The sequence below is a fragment of the Amphiprion ocellaris genome, chromosome 22 (genome assembly GCF_022539595.1).
Source record: "Amphiprion ocellaris isolate individual 3 ecotype Okinawa chromosome 22, ASM2253959v1, whole genome shotgun sequence".
NCBI classification, from domain to species: Eukaryota; Metazoa; Chordata; class Actinopteri; family Pomacentridae; genus Amphiprion; species Amphiprion ocellaris.
Window position 1 is genome coordinate 4,007,035 of NC_072787.1, and position 19,906 is coordinate 4,026,940.

The 19,906-nt window shown below is 41.3% G+C and overlaps 1 protein-coding gene across 2 annotated transcripts in view; it reads left to right on the top strand.

Annotated features, from left to right (window-relative positions):
- The first annotated feature begins 346 nt into the window (after positions 1-346).
- The window catches only part of slc22a17 (solute carrier family 22 member 17), a 28,706-nt gene continuing 9,146 nt past the window's right edge, over positions 347-19,906 (top strand). For both annotated transcript variants that reach the window (XM_055007284.1, XM_055007283.1), the window contains exons 1-6: positions 347-833; positions 3,309-3,832; positions 11,720-11,823; positions 13,601-13,755; positions 15,704-15,869; positions 17,946-18,070. In XM_055007284.1, coding sequence (XP_054863259.1) covers positions 3,359-3,832; positions 11,720-11,823; positions 13,601-13,755; positions 15,704-15,869; positions 17,946-18,070 — 1,024 coding nt within the window. In that variant the 5' untranslated portion in view covers positions 347-833; positions 3,309-3,358. The remainder of the gene's footprint in view (positions 834-3,308; positions 3,833-11,719; positions 11,824-13,600; positions 13,756-15,703; positions 15,870-17,945; positions 18,071-19,906) is intronic.

Consider the following 19,906-nt stretch of genomic DNA (forward strand, 5'->3'; position numbering starts at 1 on the left):
TTCTGACCTTTCCTAAAAATTTCATCCAAATCCTTTTATCCGTTTTTGAGTAATGTTGCACACAGACGGAACAACAGACGGAGGGACAATCGTATGGCGATGTCACACAACTCCGCTGGATTCCTTGGCAGAGTCACAAGATTCACTGTGTAATAATAGTAGTACTAATGCTGCAGCTACTACTACTACTACCAGTGGTAATAGTAGTTGTTGTAAGCGTTTGCTGTTCCTGAATCAACCGAGCAAAGGCTGGATTAACAGCTGAGTGATCTCCTCGCTCTTCATACACGATCTTCGGCAGCAGTGAGACGAGGGGACGTCTCTCTGACGGACTTAGCCGATGTTTGCCGAAGTGAGCCGCCGGTGGCGCTGCTCCCTTTAAACAGGCTGCTCTCCGCAGTTTTTCCAGCCGCTCTTTGTTCATGACCTGCTCCCTACGACGCGTTTCCCCTTTAAGGTGATGTCGGACACGGCAACGCGTTATTTAATTATTTTGTGTCATGTCGGCAGGCAGAAACTTGGACCGAACAACAAAAGCCAGCGACGGTAGGAGGAGGGGAGTGTAGCATCCCCGGCGGGCATCATCACATGTCGGAGCGGCGGAGAGGCTAGCGGTGCTCGGGACTAGCTCGGTCCGGTGTCCTTGCTCGTGTCAGCGGCCAGCAGCGGCTCTTCAGAGACTCCAGCAGTTTGTCCGGTACAGAAATGTCTGCCCATGCTGCAGACTGGCACCGAGGCGCAGAGGAGATCCGGTGAATGCGGCGAAACTCGTGTTTAGGATGTTCGGCAGAGACCAGTAGGATTCGGGCTCACATTTAGCAGCGTTTTAACGGGTAAGTGAGTGTTTGTTTTGGTGTAACAGCGGCTGTGTTCCCGGGCAGGTGGCCCAGCTGCTCCCCCCCTCCGTCCCCGCACCGCCGCTCCTCCGTGTCGGCGTCAGTCCTCCCAGTCCCCGGGTGTTACATTCCCTCCACGTCCTCTCCCCTGCTCTCTTATGTAAGCCTGTGGGACTCCTTTTTTTGCGAGACTTCCTGGCCCTGTGCGGGGAGACACGGCTGGAGGAGGACCATGTGCACCGACAGAGGAGCACAGTGTGTTCGCATTCCAGCCCGCAGGAACACTGATCTGAAAACAGCCCATTTCAGGGCTCCGTACCCCGTTTAGACAGCAGCTCAGCCCTCCTTCTCTGCTCGTAAACATGCACAGCAACCTGACAGAGCCTGTGAAGCTTTGTTAGACACTATAGAAACCTGTGGGTCTGATACCAACCTTTATTCTCACCAAATAATAATAAAATGTTATAAAACAGTGAAAAATGCACATCATGCTTCTTGAAAAGCCAGTTATTTTAAAAGAAAGCAGCAAATCCTCTCAGTTCAGAGGCTGCATGCTGGAAGGAGGACATGTTTTGTGCTTCAGAAATGAGCTTGAATGATTAAAAGTTAGAAGTTTTTATTGTTATTCTTCAGTTTTTCTCATCATCTGGTGTGTCCACACTTACAGTAAGCACGGAGGCATGTATGTAGATGTTTTAACGTCGTCTTTTGGAAATTTTGACCATCAATCTCTTAATTTCCTGCATTCCAGTGAATTTTTATGCACCAATTTGTGGGCTCTCAGCCCTTCTTCTCTCCTGGTAAACATGTGTATCAACCTGGGATTTATACATGACAGAGCCTATTAAGCTTTGTTAGACCTACAGAGACTAATAAATAACCTGTGGTTCTGATCAAGGGCTTATACTAACCTTTCTTCTCACCAAATAAGAATAAAATGTTAAAAAATAGTGAAAAATGAACATCTTACTTTCTTATTTTAAAAGAAAGCATCAAATCGTCTCATCTCAGAGGCTGGATGCTGGACGGGGGACATGTTTGTGCTTCAGAAGTTAGATTGAATGATTAAAAGTTTTTCTCTGGTGTGTCCACACTTAAAGTAAGCACAGAGGCATGGATGTAGATGTCGTTTTAACGTCGTTTTTTGTGAGCATCAAACTCTTAATTTCCTGCATTCTAGTGAATTTTTATGCATCAATTTGTGTCTTTTCTGCATCAGTTTATGTTGACAATGTCTATATGCAAAGGAAAACACAACAGTCCTGTAAAATGGGTGGACAGTAGAGAGGTTTTTCAGCATGAAAGTTCTCAATATTGAGAGAGATGAGTAATCAATCCACACCCCTACCTGTTATCTGTGTTATCTCATTGCTCTGCATCTTTCAGGTTTACTCAGTTTGAACTCTGTTGCCTTATTTAAATAGAACTTTTTTGATTTCAGTTTGGTGTGGATGGACAGAATGAGATTATGTCCATAGATTTTTGTTCACTGTGTCAAAAGTCATTGTCTCATGAGCTCTTCTTATTCTAAAAGGCAGGATAAAAGTCGTACTTAATGGTTACTAATCTACAACATGTTCACACAGCAGCCAACTCAGTGTAAACTCACTGTGTTGTCAGAAGTTTCATTGTTTGAGCGTTTAAACTGATTTCACATAGAAAGATCTAAAGTAACTATCACAGTGATGTTCTCAGGGTCATCTGGACTTGTGACTGAAACAAGCAAACCGGAGATCTGATGAAAGCTGCCCTAGAGTTGCATCATGGGAAATGTAGGATGTCGTTTATTTGGAGTTTAAACCGTCAGTGATTGATTTTCATTATGCCAACATCCTCCTTCAGGTCTTTTCCTTGCATCCTACCGTCTCCCAGCGAGGTTATGGCAGAAAGGTGCTGGCAAATAAGAAATTTGTCCTTCTAGTGTCATTCATAACAATGACATGAAGGTGCAACGGTTACAGGATACACTTGAGTTTCCTTATTTTAAGCTCCTCCCAAAGCTCGGTCCTCATCTCCTTGAGGCACATTTTAGTAATTGAAAGATCATCTATGATTCTGAAGGGAGACGGATCACAGGAGGACGTGAGAAAACACAAGATAGTGTAATAAAAACCATCATGTCTTTTTTTAAGCAGATATTTTAATTGTTCTAGTGCAGAGTTGCTAGTTCAACAGTCAAAAAGAGGTTCGTCCAGCCAATATTTTCCCACCCAAAGAAGTATAACTTGTCACAGTAGGCAGCAGAGAGGTATTTCTCCTGACAGTATTTATGGGTCTCTTCAAACGTTTGAGTTAGCCATGTCAGCATGACAGTGACGACCTTGAAACTGAAGCTGCTAAATGGCATTCAGCTATCACTGATTTTATTATTTACTCTTGTGCTTTTCCTGCTGTTACATGTAACAATGTCCTCCGTGAAACGTGTCCAAACAGGAACCATTTAACCACTGTTATTGATGTCTTTGTTTACAGAGTTTTCCCACAACTCTTACCAACCTTCTCCTCCACCTGCACCTTCAGCGATGACATCCCCAGACTCGCCGCCGTTGGTCTCCCCATCCCCGTGTCCCGCTCCCCCTCCATCCCTCCCCTCCTCCCCCGTGCCCTCCTCCCCCGCCCCGTCCTCCTCGTCCATCCCGGCCCCGCCGTCGCTGCCTCCCACGGGCGAGGTGATGGTGCTGGCGCTGGGCAGGAAGAAGCAGAGGGTGCTGATCGCCCTCTCCATCCTGCCCAACCTCTTCCTGGCCTTCCTGCTGTCCTCGGACCCCCTCATCACCCTCTCCCCTCACCACCACTGCCACCTACCGGGCCCGTTGCCTTCGCCGGAGGTGCTGAATGCCTCGCTGCCGTGGGAGAAGGGGGAGAGGCCCGGGGACAGCGGGGCCCCGTCCCAGTGTAAGCAGTACGCCAACGGCAGCCAGGCAGCTGTGGTGGACTGCGAGGCTGGATGGGACTACAACGTGACGGAAGGGCTGAAGAACAACATCGTTACTGAGGTAAAGCTCCGGTCTGGCCTCTAATTATGGTCCTGGCCTAGTTGAGTGTTTCAGCTCTGTGTGGGAAGCCTAAGTTTTTGTTTATGTATGGATTAAGGGTCTTAAAATGCTGAAAACTTTGTTTCTTTTTTTATCCGCAGCGAGGTCTTGCTGAGCATGCAGCCTCACTTTTTGCAATGCCCTGGGAAACTTTGATTCAGCTGCACATATTTGCTGTCACTAGTTGGACAAATAGTCTCCTGGTGGCTACTGAGCGGCTCCTCTGAGGCTTTAAATGACCAAACCAGTGTTTATTTTGTCAATTTTTCATTCCATTAACTTCAAATGTCCTTTTATGTTTTATTATTTTTGGGTACGAAGCATAACCATAAATAAGATCAGATTAATTAAACTCCACCAGGTTTTCATTCATTCTCTACATAATGGAAATCGTCCTGGAGAGACTTGGCTCTTGCTGAAGACTAATCCATGATAACATTTAGTATCCTGTATTTATATACTTTCAGGTGAAGTTGTGCTTGTGTTGGGACAGGAGTTGTTGTGAAAACTCTCCCTTCTGTGCTTTCAAGACAGCTCCAGCTTCAGAGATTTGGGAGTTTCCTGATAACATTTTCCTACGCAGACGTCCTGTTTGGTGTGGGTAGTATTTATGTTTACAGGTCTTCTGACTGACTGAGGTTAATCCCAGTCTGCTGATTTTTCCATACACCATAAAGCTGAACCACAGAACTGCACATAAAAAAAAAACATTTTAGTAGTGCTGTTTATTTGTAGTGTCTCATATGCTCACTCCCTGGGTCTGCTTCGTTCAATGTTTGTATAACTTGTCAGGTAGTTGCTTGTAGTTTAGTATCATTTAATTTAGAGATTTTCCTGCATAGATGATTTTTCTGGCAACCGCCCAAATAAGTTTCAGCCAGTACCACTGCAAAATACACTTGTTCTAGCCAGTTTTAGCCTTTGAGGTTTCATTTAGTCAAGCAAAATATACATTCTTGTTCCCTAAATGGTCAGAAAAGACCAGAAACACAGGCACAGACTCATTGCCTTTATTGTATGTATAGACCGGTCATGCTTATTGTTGAGTGTAGTCCCCCCTCAAAATGCTAATTCTGAGCCAAGAAAATCCTCATTGAACCCTCTGAACCCAAACAGTCTCTGGGTGTTTTCTGTATTTGCTCCTGTCTCATTTTTACTCACTGTGAGCTCATTTTTTCCTGCAGTATAAAGTCATGTTACCCCCTCTGAAACAGCACAGCCATGGCTAGAGGTAAAGAGAACTCAAAAATGTCTTCTGTACAGTATGGCACAGTTACCTTAAATCATAAAAGAACGACAGAAAAGTTAGTTTTTTTGATTATTCATTCTACAAAAATAAAAAAGAAACTGAAATCAGTATGTATACACATAGAAAAATGGTGGTTCTACATACTGTAGCTCAGAGGTGTCAGACTTATTCTAGTCCAGGTTCCACATTCAGCCCAATTTCATCTCAAGTGGGTCGGACCAGTAAAATCACAGCATAATATCCTGTAAATAACGACAACTCCACATTTTTTCTTTGTTTTAATGCAAAAAAGTACATTCTGAAAATGTTCACATTTAAGGAATTATCTTTTTACAAAACGTTATGAACAACTTGAAATTTCTGCAGAAAAATAAATTCTATTTCATTTACACATTACAACTTACAGATCACAGTGTTTCTACAAAGGCGCAAAGCATTTAGACAGAGGTATCTGGAACCGAACAATATAGTGTTTATGAACAAAACGACAAAAAATCAGACAAAAAAAAGACAAAAGACAACAAAAACAAGACAAAGTATTATAAAAATGAGACACAAACTGACAAAAATGAGACAAAAAAGGAAAAAACACGAAACACAACAAAATAGACAAAAAAATTTGACAACAAAGTTACAAAGCGACAAAAAAATGGACAAACGACAAAAACGAGACCAAAAAGACAAAGTAAGAATCAAAACAACAAAAAGTAGACAGCACAAGCAAGACAAGAAAACACAAAGTGACACAAACGATACACAAAACAACGAATAAAGCAAAACACAAAATGACAAAAATAAGACAAAAAACATAAGCGAGACATAAAGGAAGCACAAACCGAGAAAAATGAGAAACAAAGCAACAAAAATCAGACAAAAAAGAGACAAAAAACAACAAAAACAAGACAAAATATTACAAAAATGAGACACAAAGTTGTCCCGTGTGCCAGACTGGGCCTCTGGAGGGCCAGTTTGGACACGTTTAACACCCCTGCTGTAGCTGATTCACTAATTATTTTTAATTTGTTTCTGTGTTTGTTTCCTGTCTGTTTGCAAAGCAGCTAAAAAGTCCCTGAATTTTTGTCGTGTGATGGTTGGTGACAGTAGAGTCACTAATGACTTCCTGGTTTCGATGAAGAGTACAGAATTTTTTGTTTTTGACAGAATCTGGGTTTGTTCCTGGCAGCTTTTAAATAACATATGTAGAGTACATTTTCACAATTTGTAATTTTAATCTTAGATTTGGTTATATTTCCTGATGGAATGCACACCACAGAGGAGCCAGTCAAGAACTATTTAAGTTAAAAACTGAGGGATTCTTTCTTCAGTGGCAGTTTCTAGCTGTGATGAATGGTGTCATTGGTGATTCTTTCCTTCTTTCAAACCCACTGGTGGATTTTTGGAGCTCACAGAGTTAATTCAATTCCCAGCTCTAATAGAAATGCATTTTCACCTTTGTTCAGACGTCAGAACGCTGTCAGACCTTCATTCAGCTGTGGCTGTGAGGAGGATTGGGATGGTGAGAAGGATAATACACGCTGACCCTTTCAGAAATGTGGGTTTAGTCTATGTCACTAACGTGGAAAAGAGAGATTTGAGGGTTACCAAAGACTTGTCTGAATTGTCAGAGGTCAGAATATGTTTCCAGATCTTGAGTATTATGTGCAAAAAGTCAGCAGTCCAGTTGTGGTTAATGTAAATATCTCTCCTTGTACTGCATGTTGATACTTACCTTTGACCACTTGGTCCTGCAGTATTCTTTTGAGTTATTCATTAGACTTCCATTCAGCCATGAGAGGAGGATCACCTTGACACAAAGTTGTGATTTGAATTGACCTGATGGTTGTGAAGGCAGCTTGGATAATGCCCAGTGAGTCATTCACAAATGTGTGCTTTACTTACGTCACTGTGTCGACCTGAAAGGGCTGTCAGATGTCAGAGGAGAACGCCTGAAATGTCAGAGATCAGAGATTACTGAAAGAGAACAATCCCTGGTTACACCCACATTACCTCTGGGATAGAAAGACAAATAGTGTGTTGAAGTAAAAGGAAAAAAGGCACAGAATAAACCCTGAAAGTTGTGCCTTGGAATATTATTAACAGCAATTTAAACTTAGTGGGATAAAATGTGCACAAACACAGGGATGGTTTGTTTTTAAGGTCTGCCTCGTGGCTTCCTCAGTAGCTATTTACAAGCATGAACTGAATTACATGTGTCATTTGCTTCAGTGCTGAGAGGATTTGAACCTCAAGGGCACAACTCTGCGTCTCCAACCTTTTAACTTCAGCTTATTTCTTGCCTTAATCAATCTCTATTTAAACAGCAGACAGGCTGAATGGAGATCAGCTGCAGTGAGAGAGGAAACATTTTGTGAATATGATATTACCTTTCCTTTAAATAGCCTTTTGTCTTCTAAAAACATCAGCAGTATTGACAGATTTGAAAAATAACCCAGTATCAGTAGCTTCAGGTAATTTCTCTTCCTCTAAGTTAAAAAATCGATGAAGGCTAGGAAATGCCTTTTAAAATGCATTTTTACATTAATTTAAAGTATCAATATCTTTACACTGGTATTGTTCAATAGTTATACCAACGCTAGTATCGATATTATTGGTATTTGGATCAATCCACCCACCGCTAGTGTGTGTAAATGAAATTATTTATTTTATTCATTGCATTTTTGGCAGTCTTTGACAATGAGTTTATTGTTCATATTGATACAAATATAATTTATCACTCTCGCGCTAGAAAACAACCAGTCAGTGTTGTCTACTTGTTTTGGATTATCTTTGGTGAGATCAGGACGCCAGCGTGACGGAAAGAAATGCTGCATTCATGTGCACGCTGCTTGACATTTTAACTTGGCATGGTCATGGCAAAAACATGCATTTCCTTTTGGAGGAGGGTTTCACTCTTACACCACTGGACTGGTCTTGTTAATGTCTTTAACAGAGCCCAGACAGCTGCTCAGTTTTTAACAAGCGGGCCTCTCTTTGGTCTGCATGTCTGCTTTTATTTCTGTCTACTGATGTGGGAACCACACCCAGCCCTCCAGTCCGTGGTATTAGGGCAGTTTGCTTGTAGTCCACCCACACCTCTGCAGCGAGCTGAACGTGCCTACGTAAATGCAGCCATGGGAAGAATTTAGCAGGAGCATGCTTGGAAGTGCATCTGTGTAGTAAAAGTGTACTTCTCAGTCTTCATACTGACCGACATGTTTCAGCTTTTAAGTCAGATTTAGCTAAGAAAGGGTGTTTTTGCTGCCGTGTCGATGTGTTCCTCCTGTGCTGCTTTGCTTTGCTGAGCTGGCAGTCTGGTGAGCAGGAAGCAGGAAGGCCTCTGATCAGCTTCACTTCAATAAATATTGTGTCACTTCACTACAGGCAAACTCCTCTTAACGTGCCTGTACTGTGGATCTTAGAACTACTGAAGAGAACATACAGGCTGGTTAAAATATCCACTGACAGAAGAGTTTATCACATTGTCTGTTACAAGTTATCATATTTGCTTTGACGCAGAAAAAAACTTTGACCTAAAATCTCACTACACGTAAATTAATGAATTGAAGATCCCCTCCCAGTCTCAGTGAGACACGTCTTCTAAAATGCAGTTCAGAAACATGTGGTTCTGTCTGTGAGGAACTGGTTGCAGGTTTTAGTCCCTTCTGATGCCACAAACCTGATTGTTTCTGAGCGGCTGCCACCAAACCAGTCGAGGAGGTTTCACAACTCGTTAGTGTACATTCCCTCCTCCCTCCTGTCATCCAAAACATTCCACCCGTACGAGCACTGTGGGTTGCTGTGCAGCCCTTTGGCCGGCTAGTGTGCACTGTTGTGGCTCCGAGCCTCAGCAGTAAGGCAGCTGATATTATGTGACAGCCTTTTATGTTTCTGTGCACGGGTTCCAATTATGCAAGACTCTTTTTTTTTTTTATATCACCGGCCCTCTGCTCACTCTCCATCTAGATCATTAAAACCATTTTGCTTTCAGAGACCAGCAGACAGCAACATTAGCAGAGCTCAGCTGTAAATGCAAATCAGTGGGTCGGCTTAATGTGATTAAAACTCAGATCTGAGAGCAGATATCTGTCTTTTTTCCACGTGGCTGCACTTCTTTATGCATCGCACAGACAATTGCGTTGTAAGGCTTTAAATAAATGCATGTGACCAGACGGTCCTTTACTTGTGTAATAATATCGTTGCAGCATTTTACTGATATTGTTGCTGGCACTAATACTAATTAATAATTACAGTCATACACCCACAGTCTTCCATCTATCTTGGCCACACATAAGCAATGTTATGTGCTTATGTCTTCCTGTGTGTGCATTATGGGACTAATGGGCCGTGAAGGCTTTCTCCTGCGCTGCTCTGCTTTTGTAGTTCATCTGGGAGTGTGCACATAATTACTTATCAATGGGCACAAATGGACTGGACACAAAACAGTGAAAACACAAGTGATATTGCACACACGAAGGGCCAGAAACTAATCTTCTCAGAAAAATAAAATTTCAGTATGTCCTTGGCAAACCTTATTCTTGGACTTCTTTGACTCCAACGTCTTGAATCTTGGTAATGAATCAGTTCATCTAATTTGCCAAAAGCACAATCCTGCATTACTAAGTTGTGCTTACTTAACAATCACATGTGAGCACTATAAATTATATAAATTTTGGTTTAAATTAAGCAGATGGGATGTGAAATATTCCAGGATTTACTGATGGTTAAAGCTGGGGTAAGCAGAAGACTGGAAGACACAGAAAGAAAAACAAGGAAAGCACTCAGAGCGCAGTACTCCACCAAGGCTGCTCAGTCGTATCATTTCTAGAAGCTGAAATCTTAACAAAAATTTGCAGCAGAAATCACGACAACAAAGAATGTGGCCATTTAATATAGATGCACCCACAAACAAAATGACCTTGCGCTGAGCACAGGCGTGTGTTATGCATGTGTACGTTATGTATGGATGCCAAATCGTGTGAAATAAATATGTAGCAGGTGGCAGGAATTGATGGGACTCAGAAACACCCCCACAATTTAATCAATTGTTCCTTGTATCATTCTGACAGATAAGTCCCGTTAAGTCGGCGTTGGTGGTTTTGAATTTGGATCACAATCATGTGATCGTCAGCAGGCAGCTTGTTGTCATGGTTACAGTGATGCTGCCCTGCTAGCTTACAATGATACAGAAATCTTTAACAAATCCATGGATCCAGACTATAAGCTGCATTATTGCCAAAATCTAATCAGGTGGTCCTTCTGTCATTTCTGACCTTTCCTGAAAATTTCATCCAAATCCATTCGTCCGTTTTGAGTAATGCTGCAAACAGACAGACAGACGGACAACCAGACAAACCCAATGCCGATCGTCGCATAACTCCGCCGAGGCTCCACCTCCTTGGCAGAGTAAAAATTACCCCAAGACACCAGAAGTTGAAAATACACCTTTTCTCCTGCAGCCCCTCCTTTTCAGTACTGTGCCTCTCACATCCGTCCAGCACAGGTGTGTTCAAGTACTTCAAGCCCACAGAAACATCCACGCTAAAAGTCACATTAGCATTTGACATTTTCCAGAATTTAAAGCCTGCTGTCCTGTGTGACTGACCTGTTATACTACCTCATGTACTCTCATCATCTCCTTTATTACACGTTATACTTCCTCACCTAATAAATATGTTTTTTACAATGTTTTTTTTTTAAACTTGGGAGGTTAGAGCAGCCACATCTCCTTAAATGAAGATATTGATGCAGACCAGTGGGTTTGTTGTGTTAATCAAATTTCTCCTGATGTGTGAGAGCAGCATGTTGCTACTGTCACACAAAACTGTTGCTATAAGGGAAATAAAGTTTCTTTAGTCATAGCCACAGCATGCCTAGATAAGTATAACAGCTACTGAAAGTCAGTGTGTTGCTGCCACAGAAGAGAATTAAAGAGTCCCTGTTTATGTAATGTTGCTATGACATCCTGCTGCATCCTTAAGGTACACAGATACAGAGTTGGATTAAGTAACTGATGCAATGCTGATCCCTAGAATATAGTTTCGGCTACTTTGCTGTAGCGATAGTGGAGTCCAATCCTGTCCTTTTAAAACATTTTGTAGCAGTATTTGCTAAATTACTTTGATTGCTACAACAGAATCACACAATTTGTGCTGTTTACCTTCTAAACAAGCATCTTGGCAGCAGCTGAGTATAATAACAGAATAATGCTGGACTCAGGAATTATTAAAACAAATGCAGCAGGAGACGGGAAGACACACATTCAGCTCACGTGGCTAATAGTGCATAATAATAGCGATAGATAGGTGTTTATTAACTACACTGTTTTTCAACTAGTGCAAGTGAAATTTGTTTAGGAGCTAATAAACAGAATAACTTCCTGATTCATTTGGAGTTTTTCCCAATGAACCCCCAAAAAGTAGTGCCAACCCCTGCTTTAACCAGCTTACAGTTTACCATAATCTGCTATTTTGTTGTCTTTCTAGGGTGTTTTGTCCACATCCTGATGTGTCGTGACGTCTACCTGTCTCAAACATGTGCATCATTGTACTAATGTGAACAGATAATCAGTGACAATCCTCTCCGTCTCGTTTGTGTTGCAGTGGGACCTGGTGTGTGGTCAGTACTGGCTGGTCCCAGTGGAGGAGGTGTGCTTCATACTGGGCGTGTTGACTGGCTGCCTCGGCTTAGGCTACGCCGCCGACAGGTAATATATGCTCACACACACACACACGTACCAGTGTTTCCTTGTGTTTACTGGCACATATCCAAAGTGATTAAACATTCAAACACACAAAAGACAAAACTCCAGAAATTCTGTTAATAAGTTACGGGGAGTGTGGAGTGTTTGTTTGTGGCTCTGTTGTCAGCAGACACACACAGGTTTCCATGTTCTAACACAACTCAGTCCATCTGTGTGAAGACATCTGTGCTGTTAAGTCACTTTGTTCCTCATTCTCTCTCTCTTTTTCTTACGTTGCAGTTTCACTACCTCGCCGTCTTTCATGCAACACACACACACACACACACACACACACACACAAAGTGCCAAAAGTAGCATCGATGTTAATAAGCTGAATTAGCTATAGATTTACTGTGCCTGCCAGCGGTTCTTCTATCAGACAGCTGCTTGCGGCCTCCAGCTGAAAGGAAAAGAGATTTATTATCAAGCAGCACAAATGCCATTTCATAATGCATTTTTATAACAGTAAGAAATCATTTTGTGACAGGAATACCGCGGCTTACTAAAGAAAAACTCAAGGCAGTTTTACAAACCAGTTTACCACAGACTTTAACGCTGAAGAAAGTAAACCTTCTTTACATTTGGAAGCTTTATTTTGGTCTTTGGACCTTAGAAAACGAACACAATGGAAGCGAGCCATGTCCACTGTGTTGTAGGAAGCTGCAGTTTTGAGGGGATTGTGAGGGAAATGATGCCAGTTTAATCAGCTAACAGCCTTCATTAATTTGCTGACCAACTGAGCATAGCATCTGTTTGTTGAAACTAGCGAATTAATGTGGCCTCCTGGGGACACGCAGAGAAGAAAAGGGAACAGTGCTTATCTGCACGTTGGAGACAAAACTGCTACACCGCTGCACAGCTGAGAGTTGGCTAATCGTCTTATTGGTTCAGGATCATTAGTGACCAGCTCTGCTTTGGCGTTTCCTTTTTACTGTCCTGAAGAAATATTGATATTGATCTATTTGAACAGGGCACCTTAAAATCTGCCTTCAAACTGTCTACGTTTCTTTATGCTGAACTCTGTGGTGACAGACTATTAATTAATTTGTTTGTAACTTGCAGGAAACTGAGAATATGTCAGCAGTGTTGAGGGTTTTTGAAATTATGCAAAAGTGTAGAACTCACAAGATGGCTCCCTGTTGTATGTAAAATTTGTAAGTCTAGATTTTTGTCCTATTTTCTGTTCTGCTTCCTCTCAGTGTTAATATTTAATCATGTGAGTTGTTGCTTGTACATTATCAGCAGTTACAATACAATACATTGGTGATATTTTACTATTGTACATAATTTAAATTTCATTTTATTTAACCTAATTTGATTCTAGCATTACTTACACTACCGTTCAAAAGTTTGTTGTCACTTAGAAATGTCCTTATTTTTGAAAGAAAAGCAGTTGTTTACAATGAGATAACAATAAATTAGCAGAAATACAGTCTAGACATTATTAATGTGGTAAATGACTATTCTAGCTGGAAACAGCTGATTTTTAATGGAATATCTCCATAGGGGTACAGAGGAACATTTCCAGCAACCATCACTCCTGTGTTCTAATGCTACATTGTGTTAGCTAATGGTGTTGAAAGGCTCATTGATGATTAGAAAATCCTTGTGCAGTTATGTTAGCACATGAATAAAAGTGTGAGTTTTCATGGAAAACATGAAATTGTCTGGGTGACCCCAAACTTTAGAACGGTAGCGTACATTGTTCAGGAATCTTTAAATCTTCTGTGTTTCCCTGCAGGTTGGGCCGATCTAAGACCCTGCTGACCTCTCTGACCCTGTCGGTGGTGTTTGGAGTGCTGGTGTGCGTCTCTCCGTACCCTTCTATCTTCATCGTCATGCGTTTCTGTCTGGCTGCTGCTAGTGCAGGAGTCTATCTCACTCTGTATATCACCCGTGAGTATTCCAGCATTTGAAGTACGCAACTTGTTTGTTTCAGTAAAATCCACACATCATCTACTGTGTCCCAGATAGAAATACAAAAAAAAATCCTATTGGTATCATTAGTTTTTTTTTTTTTATGTGCTAGAATCAGTTTTTTCCTCCCTCAGCGCAGGAACTAACATTAACTTTGCAACGACTGCATGCGGACCCTCAGATGGACTAAATTTATTAATTCTGGATGTTATCGTTTCTTTATGCTTCCTCCTTGCACTACTGAAGCTTACGACCAAACACGTGGAAAATTAAAAAGGCAATTTAAAAAATGTAACACTAAAGTTCCAGGAGTTTCTTCAAGGGATCTGTATGAGATACTCATTTTGTGCACACAAAGTTTGTGGTTTCCTTCTTTGCTTTTTGTATTTTTGGCAGCACATAAGCGACAAGAAAAGCACCAGCGAGTGCAGTACTTCGCCAAGGATGCTCAGTCATCGTATCATTTCCGACGAGTGAAATCCTGAAAAAATTTGAGGCAAAAATCACGGCAACATAGAATGTGGCCTTTTAATATAGATAAACCCACAAACAACATGACCTTGCTCTGAGCACAGGCGTGTGTTCTGCATGTGTACGTTATGTACAGATATTGAACCACGTGACCTAAATATGTATTAGGTGGCAGGAATTGATGGGACTCAGAAACACCCCCACAATTTAATCAATTGTTCCTTGGATCATTTCTGACGGATAAGTCTGCAGGCAGCTGATGTAGTGTTCACTTGTTGTCATAGTTACAGTGACGCTGTGCCACTTTCTGGCAATGATACAGAAATCTTTAACAAATCCATGGATCCAGACTATAAGCCGCATCACTGCCAGAATCTAATGAGGTGGTCTTGGTGTCATTTCTGACCTTCCCTGAAAATTTATTCCAAATCCGTTATTCTGTTTTAGAGTAATGTTGTGCACAGACAGACAGACAGACAGACAGACAGACAGACAGACAGACAGACAGACAGACAGACAGACAGACAGGCAGACAGATGCCGATTGTCACATAGCTACGCTGTTACTTGGCGGAGTAAAAATTAGTTTAGATGAGTGTAAAAAGTGCTTTAACAGTTATATTTTTTGCTGAAGCAACAGCTATATCTAGCAAGCTCCTGAGCAGATGCATGTGTTGAGAGAACAGCCTCATCCTGCTCTTTAGCTGCTGCCCTGTTCACACAGCATTAACTGTCATATCTGCTCGGGCTCGTCTAGTTATGGGCAGTTATTCAAGAGGCACTCAAACATCCATATAGTCACTGCAGGTGTTTTCTGTAACAATGTGCAGAAAATATATTTTGTGTGTCCATCCATCCATTATCTATACACCACTTAATCCTCATTAGGGTTCCAGGGGCTGCTGGAGTCTATCCCAGCTGACTTGGGGTGAAGGCAGGGGACATCCTGGACAGGTCACCAGTCTATCACAGGACCACATACAGAGATAAACAATCGCACTCACATTCACACCTACGGACAATTTAGAATCACCAATTCACCTCAGCATGTTTTCAGACTGTGGGAGGAAGCTGGAGAACCTGGAGAAAACCCACGTATGCACAGGGAGAACATGGAAACTCCATTCAGAAAGATCCTGGGACATGAACCAGGGATCTTCTAGCTGCAAGGCAAAAGTGCTAACCACCAAGCCACACATTTTGTATGTAAAAATGAAAAAATACCTGCACATTGACATCTGCTGGAGTTTCTCACATAACAAGGAATTGAGGAACTTAGTTGAGATATTTAATGTTTCTGGGCAATAAAGAGTCAAAAAGCATGAATTAGATAAAATCAGCACACAATAAAAGATGTTTACTTGTAAACAAACTACGTTAGGTTGCTGTGCTGAGTCAACCATAAAGAAATGTTATAGATGGGATCTGTCTGGACTGATGTTGTGTTTGTCTGTCAGGCCTGGAGCTGTGTGAGCCGTCTCTCAGGCTGGTGGTGACCATGATGGCTGGACTGATGACTGTAGCTGGAGAGCTGCTGCTGCTGGCTGTGGCCCTCGGGTGCCAGTCCTGGAGGGGCCTGCTGGGAGCTGGAGCCGCCCCGTTAACACTCTTTCTCAGCTACGGGTACGAGTGTGTGTGTTTGTCTCTAATAACTGTCTCGATCAGATATCATCAGGATCATGATTTTGACGCCCTGCACCTGAATAATCATGGCAGACTGCAACATTGATGGTTAAAATATGTGCTCTGCTCATAAAAAACTGTGCTGCATATCAAATCAAGTGCTTCATAAACGAACAGTCAGCCATCAGGGAGCAGTTGAGATGTTTTTTTTTACCACCTGCAGCTTCAACATCCAGAAAATGTTTGCACAGGTTGTGACTGCAGGGCTGCAGTCCAGAGTAGAAGAGTGATGCACAACAGAGAGCAGACAGGCCAAAGGAAAATCTAATGTCTGCAGCAGAAGGTGAAAAGCTAATCCCTTCAAATGGATCATCATCCATTGTTTGGAAGTTTTTTTGGATTTAGGGCAAGTGATGTTAAGCAAGAACAAATCGTGTATAAAGAGTACGTGAGGCTTGTGTTTGTGCTGCACAGTAACGTATCTAACCTGTTCAACCGACTGAAAAAACACCACAAACTGCAGAACGATGAATGCATGAAAACAAAGCAGAAGAATGTTACTAAAATTACCTCACTGAATCCCTGCTTGTGTCCAGGATGGATTTCCATAACAGCGATACTGCATCACACAACCTGAAAATCAAAGACGCTTTATTGATTTACTTTTTGGTAAAAGGTTTTGTCACAGTTTTATTTGTATTCTGCTTCTTAGAGCTGCATTGTAAATAAGAAAAGCAATCAGAGAGCGCAGTAGTCCGTCAAGGCTGTTCATTCCTCCATATTCAGATTCAGATTCAGAAAACTTTATTTGTCCCCAGGGGGCAATTAAAAAATATGGCATAGTCAGAAATGCAGCATTTTTTTAAAGAACTGCAGCATTTGCTAATTAGTTGTTGATGATCAGAAATCACGGCAACATATATTTAATATAGATGTACCCACAAACAAAATGACCTTGCGCTGAGCACAGACGTATGTTATGCATGTGTACGTTATGTACAGATATCGAATCGCGTGACCTAAATATGTAGCGGGCAACGGGAATTGATGGGACTCGGAAACACCCCCACAATTTAACCAACTGCTCCTTGTATCATTTCTGACAGATAAGTCTGCAGCGATGGACTTATAGTAGGATCGCAATCATGTGATCGTCAGCAGGCAGCTGACGTAGTGTTCACTTGTTGTCATGGTTACAGTTACGCCGTGCTGCACAAATCTGCGGATCCAGACTATAAGCTGCATCACTGCCAAAATCTAATCACTTGGTCCTTGTGTCATTTCTGACCTTCCCTGAAAATTTCATCCAAATCCGTTTATCCGTTTTTGAGTAATGTTGCACACAGACAGACAGACGGACAGACAGACGAACATATGCTGATCATCACATAACTCCACCGTGTTCCTTGGTGGAGTAATAAGGACTGGCGTTATTTTAATGCAAAGATCTGTACATTTGCTTCTCTTTAAATGTGAACGTACAGTAAAATCGTTTTACCCTAAAAATCAATGAACAACTGTGATCTCAACATCATCAAAATAATCGTAAATGTCATTTAGTTGTAATTGTGCAGCTCTACTTTTTAATTCTTTCTATTTTCTTGTTTTTGTTCTTTAAAATTAGGTCTTTTCTCAATGTCATGAAGACAAATTAAAAGGACAAGAATGAAAGAATCTGATTGTCATTTGAAAAGTGTCTTGATGCCAGCTGACTTGCTAAAAGCTTTGTTAGATCGTATTGATTCCAATCCCCTCGTCACTCTGAACACTTCAGCTCATGTCACAAGGCATTAGAGCTACTTTAAGTTCCACAGTCCCTTTAAAAAAACTCTGTAACACGATCAGCCTTAACGGCAGTTTCAAAACCAAATTAACAGGAGATTACGGAAAGATTACAGTCAGTGAATAGCAGGTTTTATTAAGTGAGGATTACAGCATTCTGCTACTCTGTGACCCACCCTGGGAATTTTCCATGCTGAAGGAGCAACAAACTCCTACAGCTTCTAAATAATGTTGTTGCTGAGTAAAGGTCATCAAAGAGTGAGCTGGACTTATATTTCCTTTGTTCTCCTGCAGGGTTCCTGGTGTGTTTCCAGAGTCTCCTCGCTGGCTCCTTCTGTCGGAACGATCTGCCGACATGAACGCGTTCAGCGAGAGAAGAAACTCCAACAGAGACGTGAGGGACGATGAAAGCTTCACAGGTGTGTTTGCAGCGGCATCTTGAGATTTTCATTCTGTTTACAAAGTCAGGGTGACTCATATTTTGCATCACTGCGGGGTTAAATGGACATTTATGAAGCCTGCATTATTTATGGGTTACTTATTGCAGTGCATTCCAACATAGGAGCCCTGATCACACACCACTACCAAGAGCAGGTAATGGTGCTCAATTGTAATTCATGATTTATTAAAGGCACATGATTCCTGCAAAAAAATGGAGTTATAATGACCTGGTGCTGGCAGATAAAAGCTGAGCTGGATGTCCACTGGGCTCTGCATGTACACATTTCCCAGGATGTGAGTGTGTAACTGTCCATCCTTTCTTCGCTTTGTGCATTCACCCCTGCTTTTTGTTGTCATTGGCTTTACTTTATCATTTTTTGAGGTCCCACAGACTTCACTGCTGTATTGGAGTAACAGCAAAACCAACATTTTTTTGCTTTTGAAATGTATTTTCCTTTTCTTCTGACTTAATCAAACCCCTAAAGGTACAGAAGTATTAAAATGGGAACCTTCTCTTTGCCACATTCCAGCTTTTCCACCTCTTATGGAGTCTATGCATTTACAAATAGTATATATTCAGTTATTGTCAATCTGCCATTACTAGGAAAAGTACAATAGAACAATATGACTTTAATCCAAAATTACATCCAAAGAAAAAGTCGCCACTTGGATTTAACTAAACAAATACATAAGATCCTTCCATTGGATAATTACTGCAGTGGTGAATACGTTTCATCTGCAACAACTTATTTAATCCTAGCTGATACAGTGAGGAGCTTCTCATTTTATTTAACAACCATGTTGGAAGACATCTCCTGTGGTCATGAAAAGGATGTTAATGTGTCTCAGAAGGGTCAAATGATTGGCCTGCATCAAGCAAAGAAAACAACTTAGGAGATTTCTGAAACTAGTAAAATCTGGTTAAGAACCATCCAACGAATTATTAAAACCTGGAAGGATAGTGGAGAACCATCATCTTTGAGGAACAAATGTGGTCAAAACAAACTCTTAGATGATTGTAGGAAATCAACAGTAGAACTCACGGCTGTGTTTAATAGTGAAAATAAGAGCATTTCAATAGGCACAATGCAAAGGGAACTCAAAGGACTAAACAGCTGTAACTCGAAGAAAACCACTGATCAGTGAGACTAATCAGAAAATAAGGCTTCAGTTTGCTAGGAAGCATAAAGATTTGCAGAAGCTTATTGAAACGATGCCACAGTGAATGAGTGCCATACTCAAAACTAAAGGGAGTCCAATGAAATGTTAAAATGTGCAACTTTATTTTTGGATGGGCAGTGTATATTGGATTGTGTAAAAAGTACTGTTGACGCCAACCACGGATGTATTGCACATGAAATTTGTTCATATTAAGCACATTTTTACAGCTGGGGTCTGTAAAAATACAAGTGAAACCTGTTCATGGAAAACATGTCACCAGTTCAAACTGCAAATCTTTCAGAAAATCAGTGAAGAACTGAATTATCAAACAATGTCATGTTTTATCTTTAAAAATATCTTATCTGACCATTTAAGTGGCAACAGACAACTTTTCACTTTCTCTTTTGCCATGTAGAGTTTCCACAGTATTTAACAGTAAATCAAACCTACATTTTCCTTGTAGATCTCAGACCTGGTGGCAGACAGAATTACAGTGAAAGCGAGGCTTACAGGGAATCAGTCTAAATGCTGATGCTGTCATTATTGTCTAACCATTACAATTTGCAATCAACATTTACTGCATAATAAGTGAAAGCATAAAACCTGCCTAATGCCACTTTAAAATCCTTTCACATGTTTACTCAAGGAAAGAT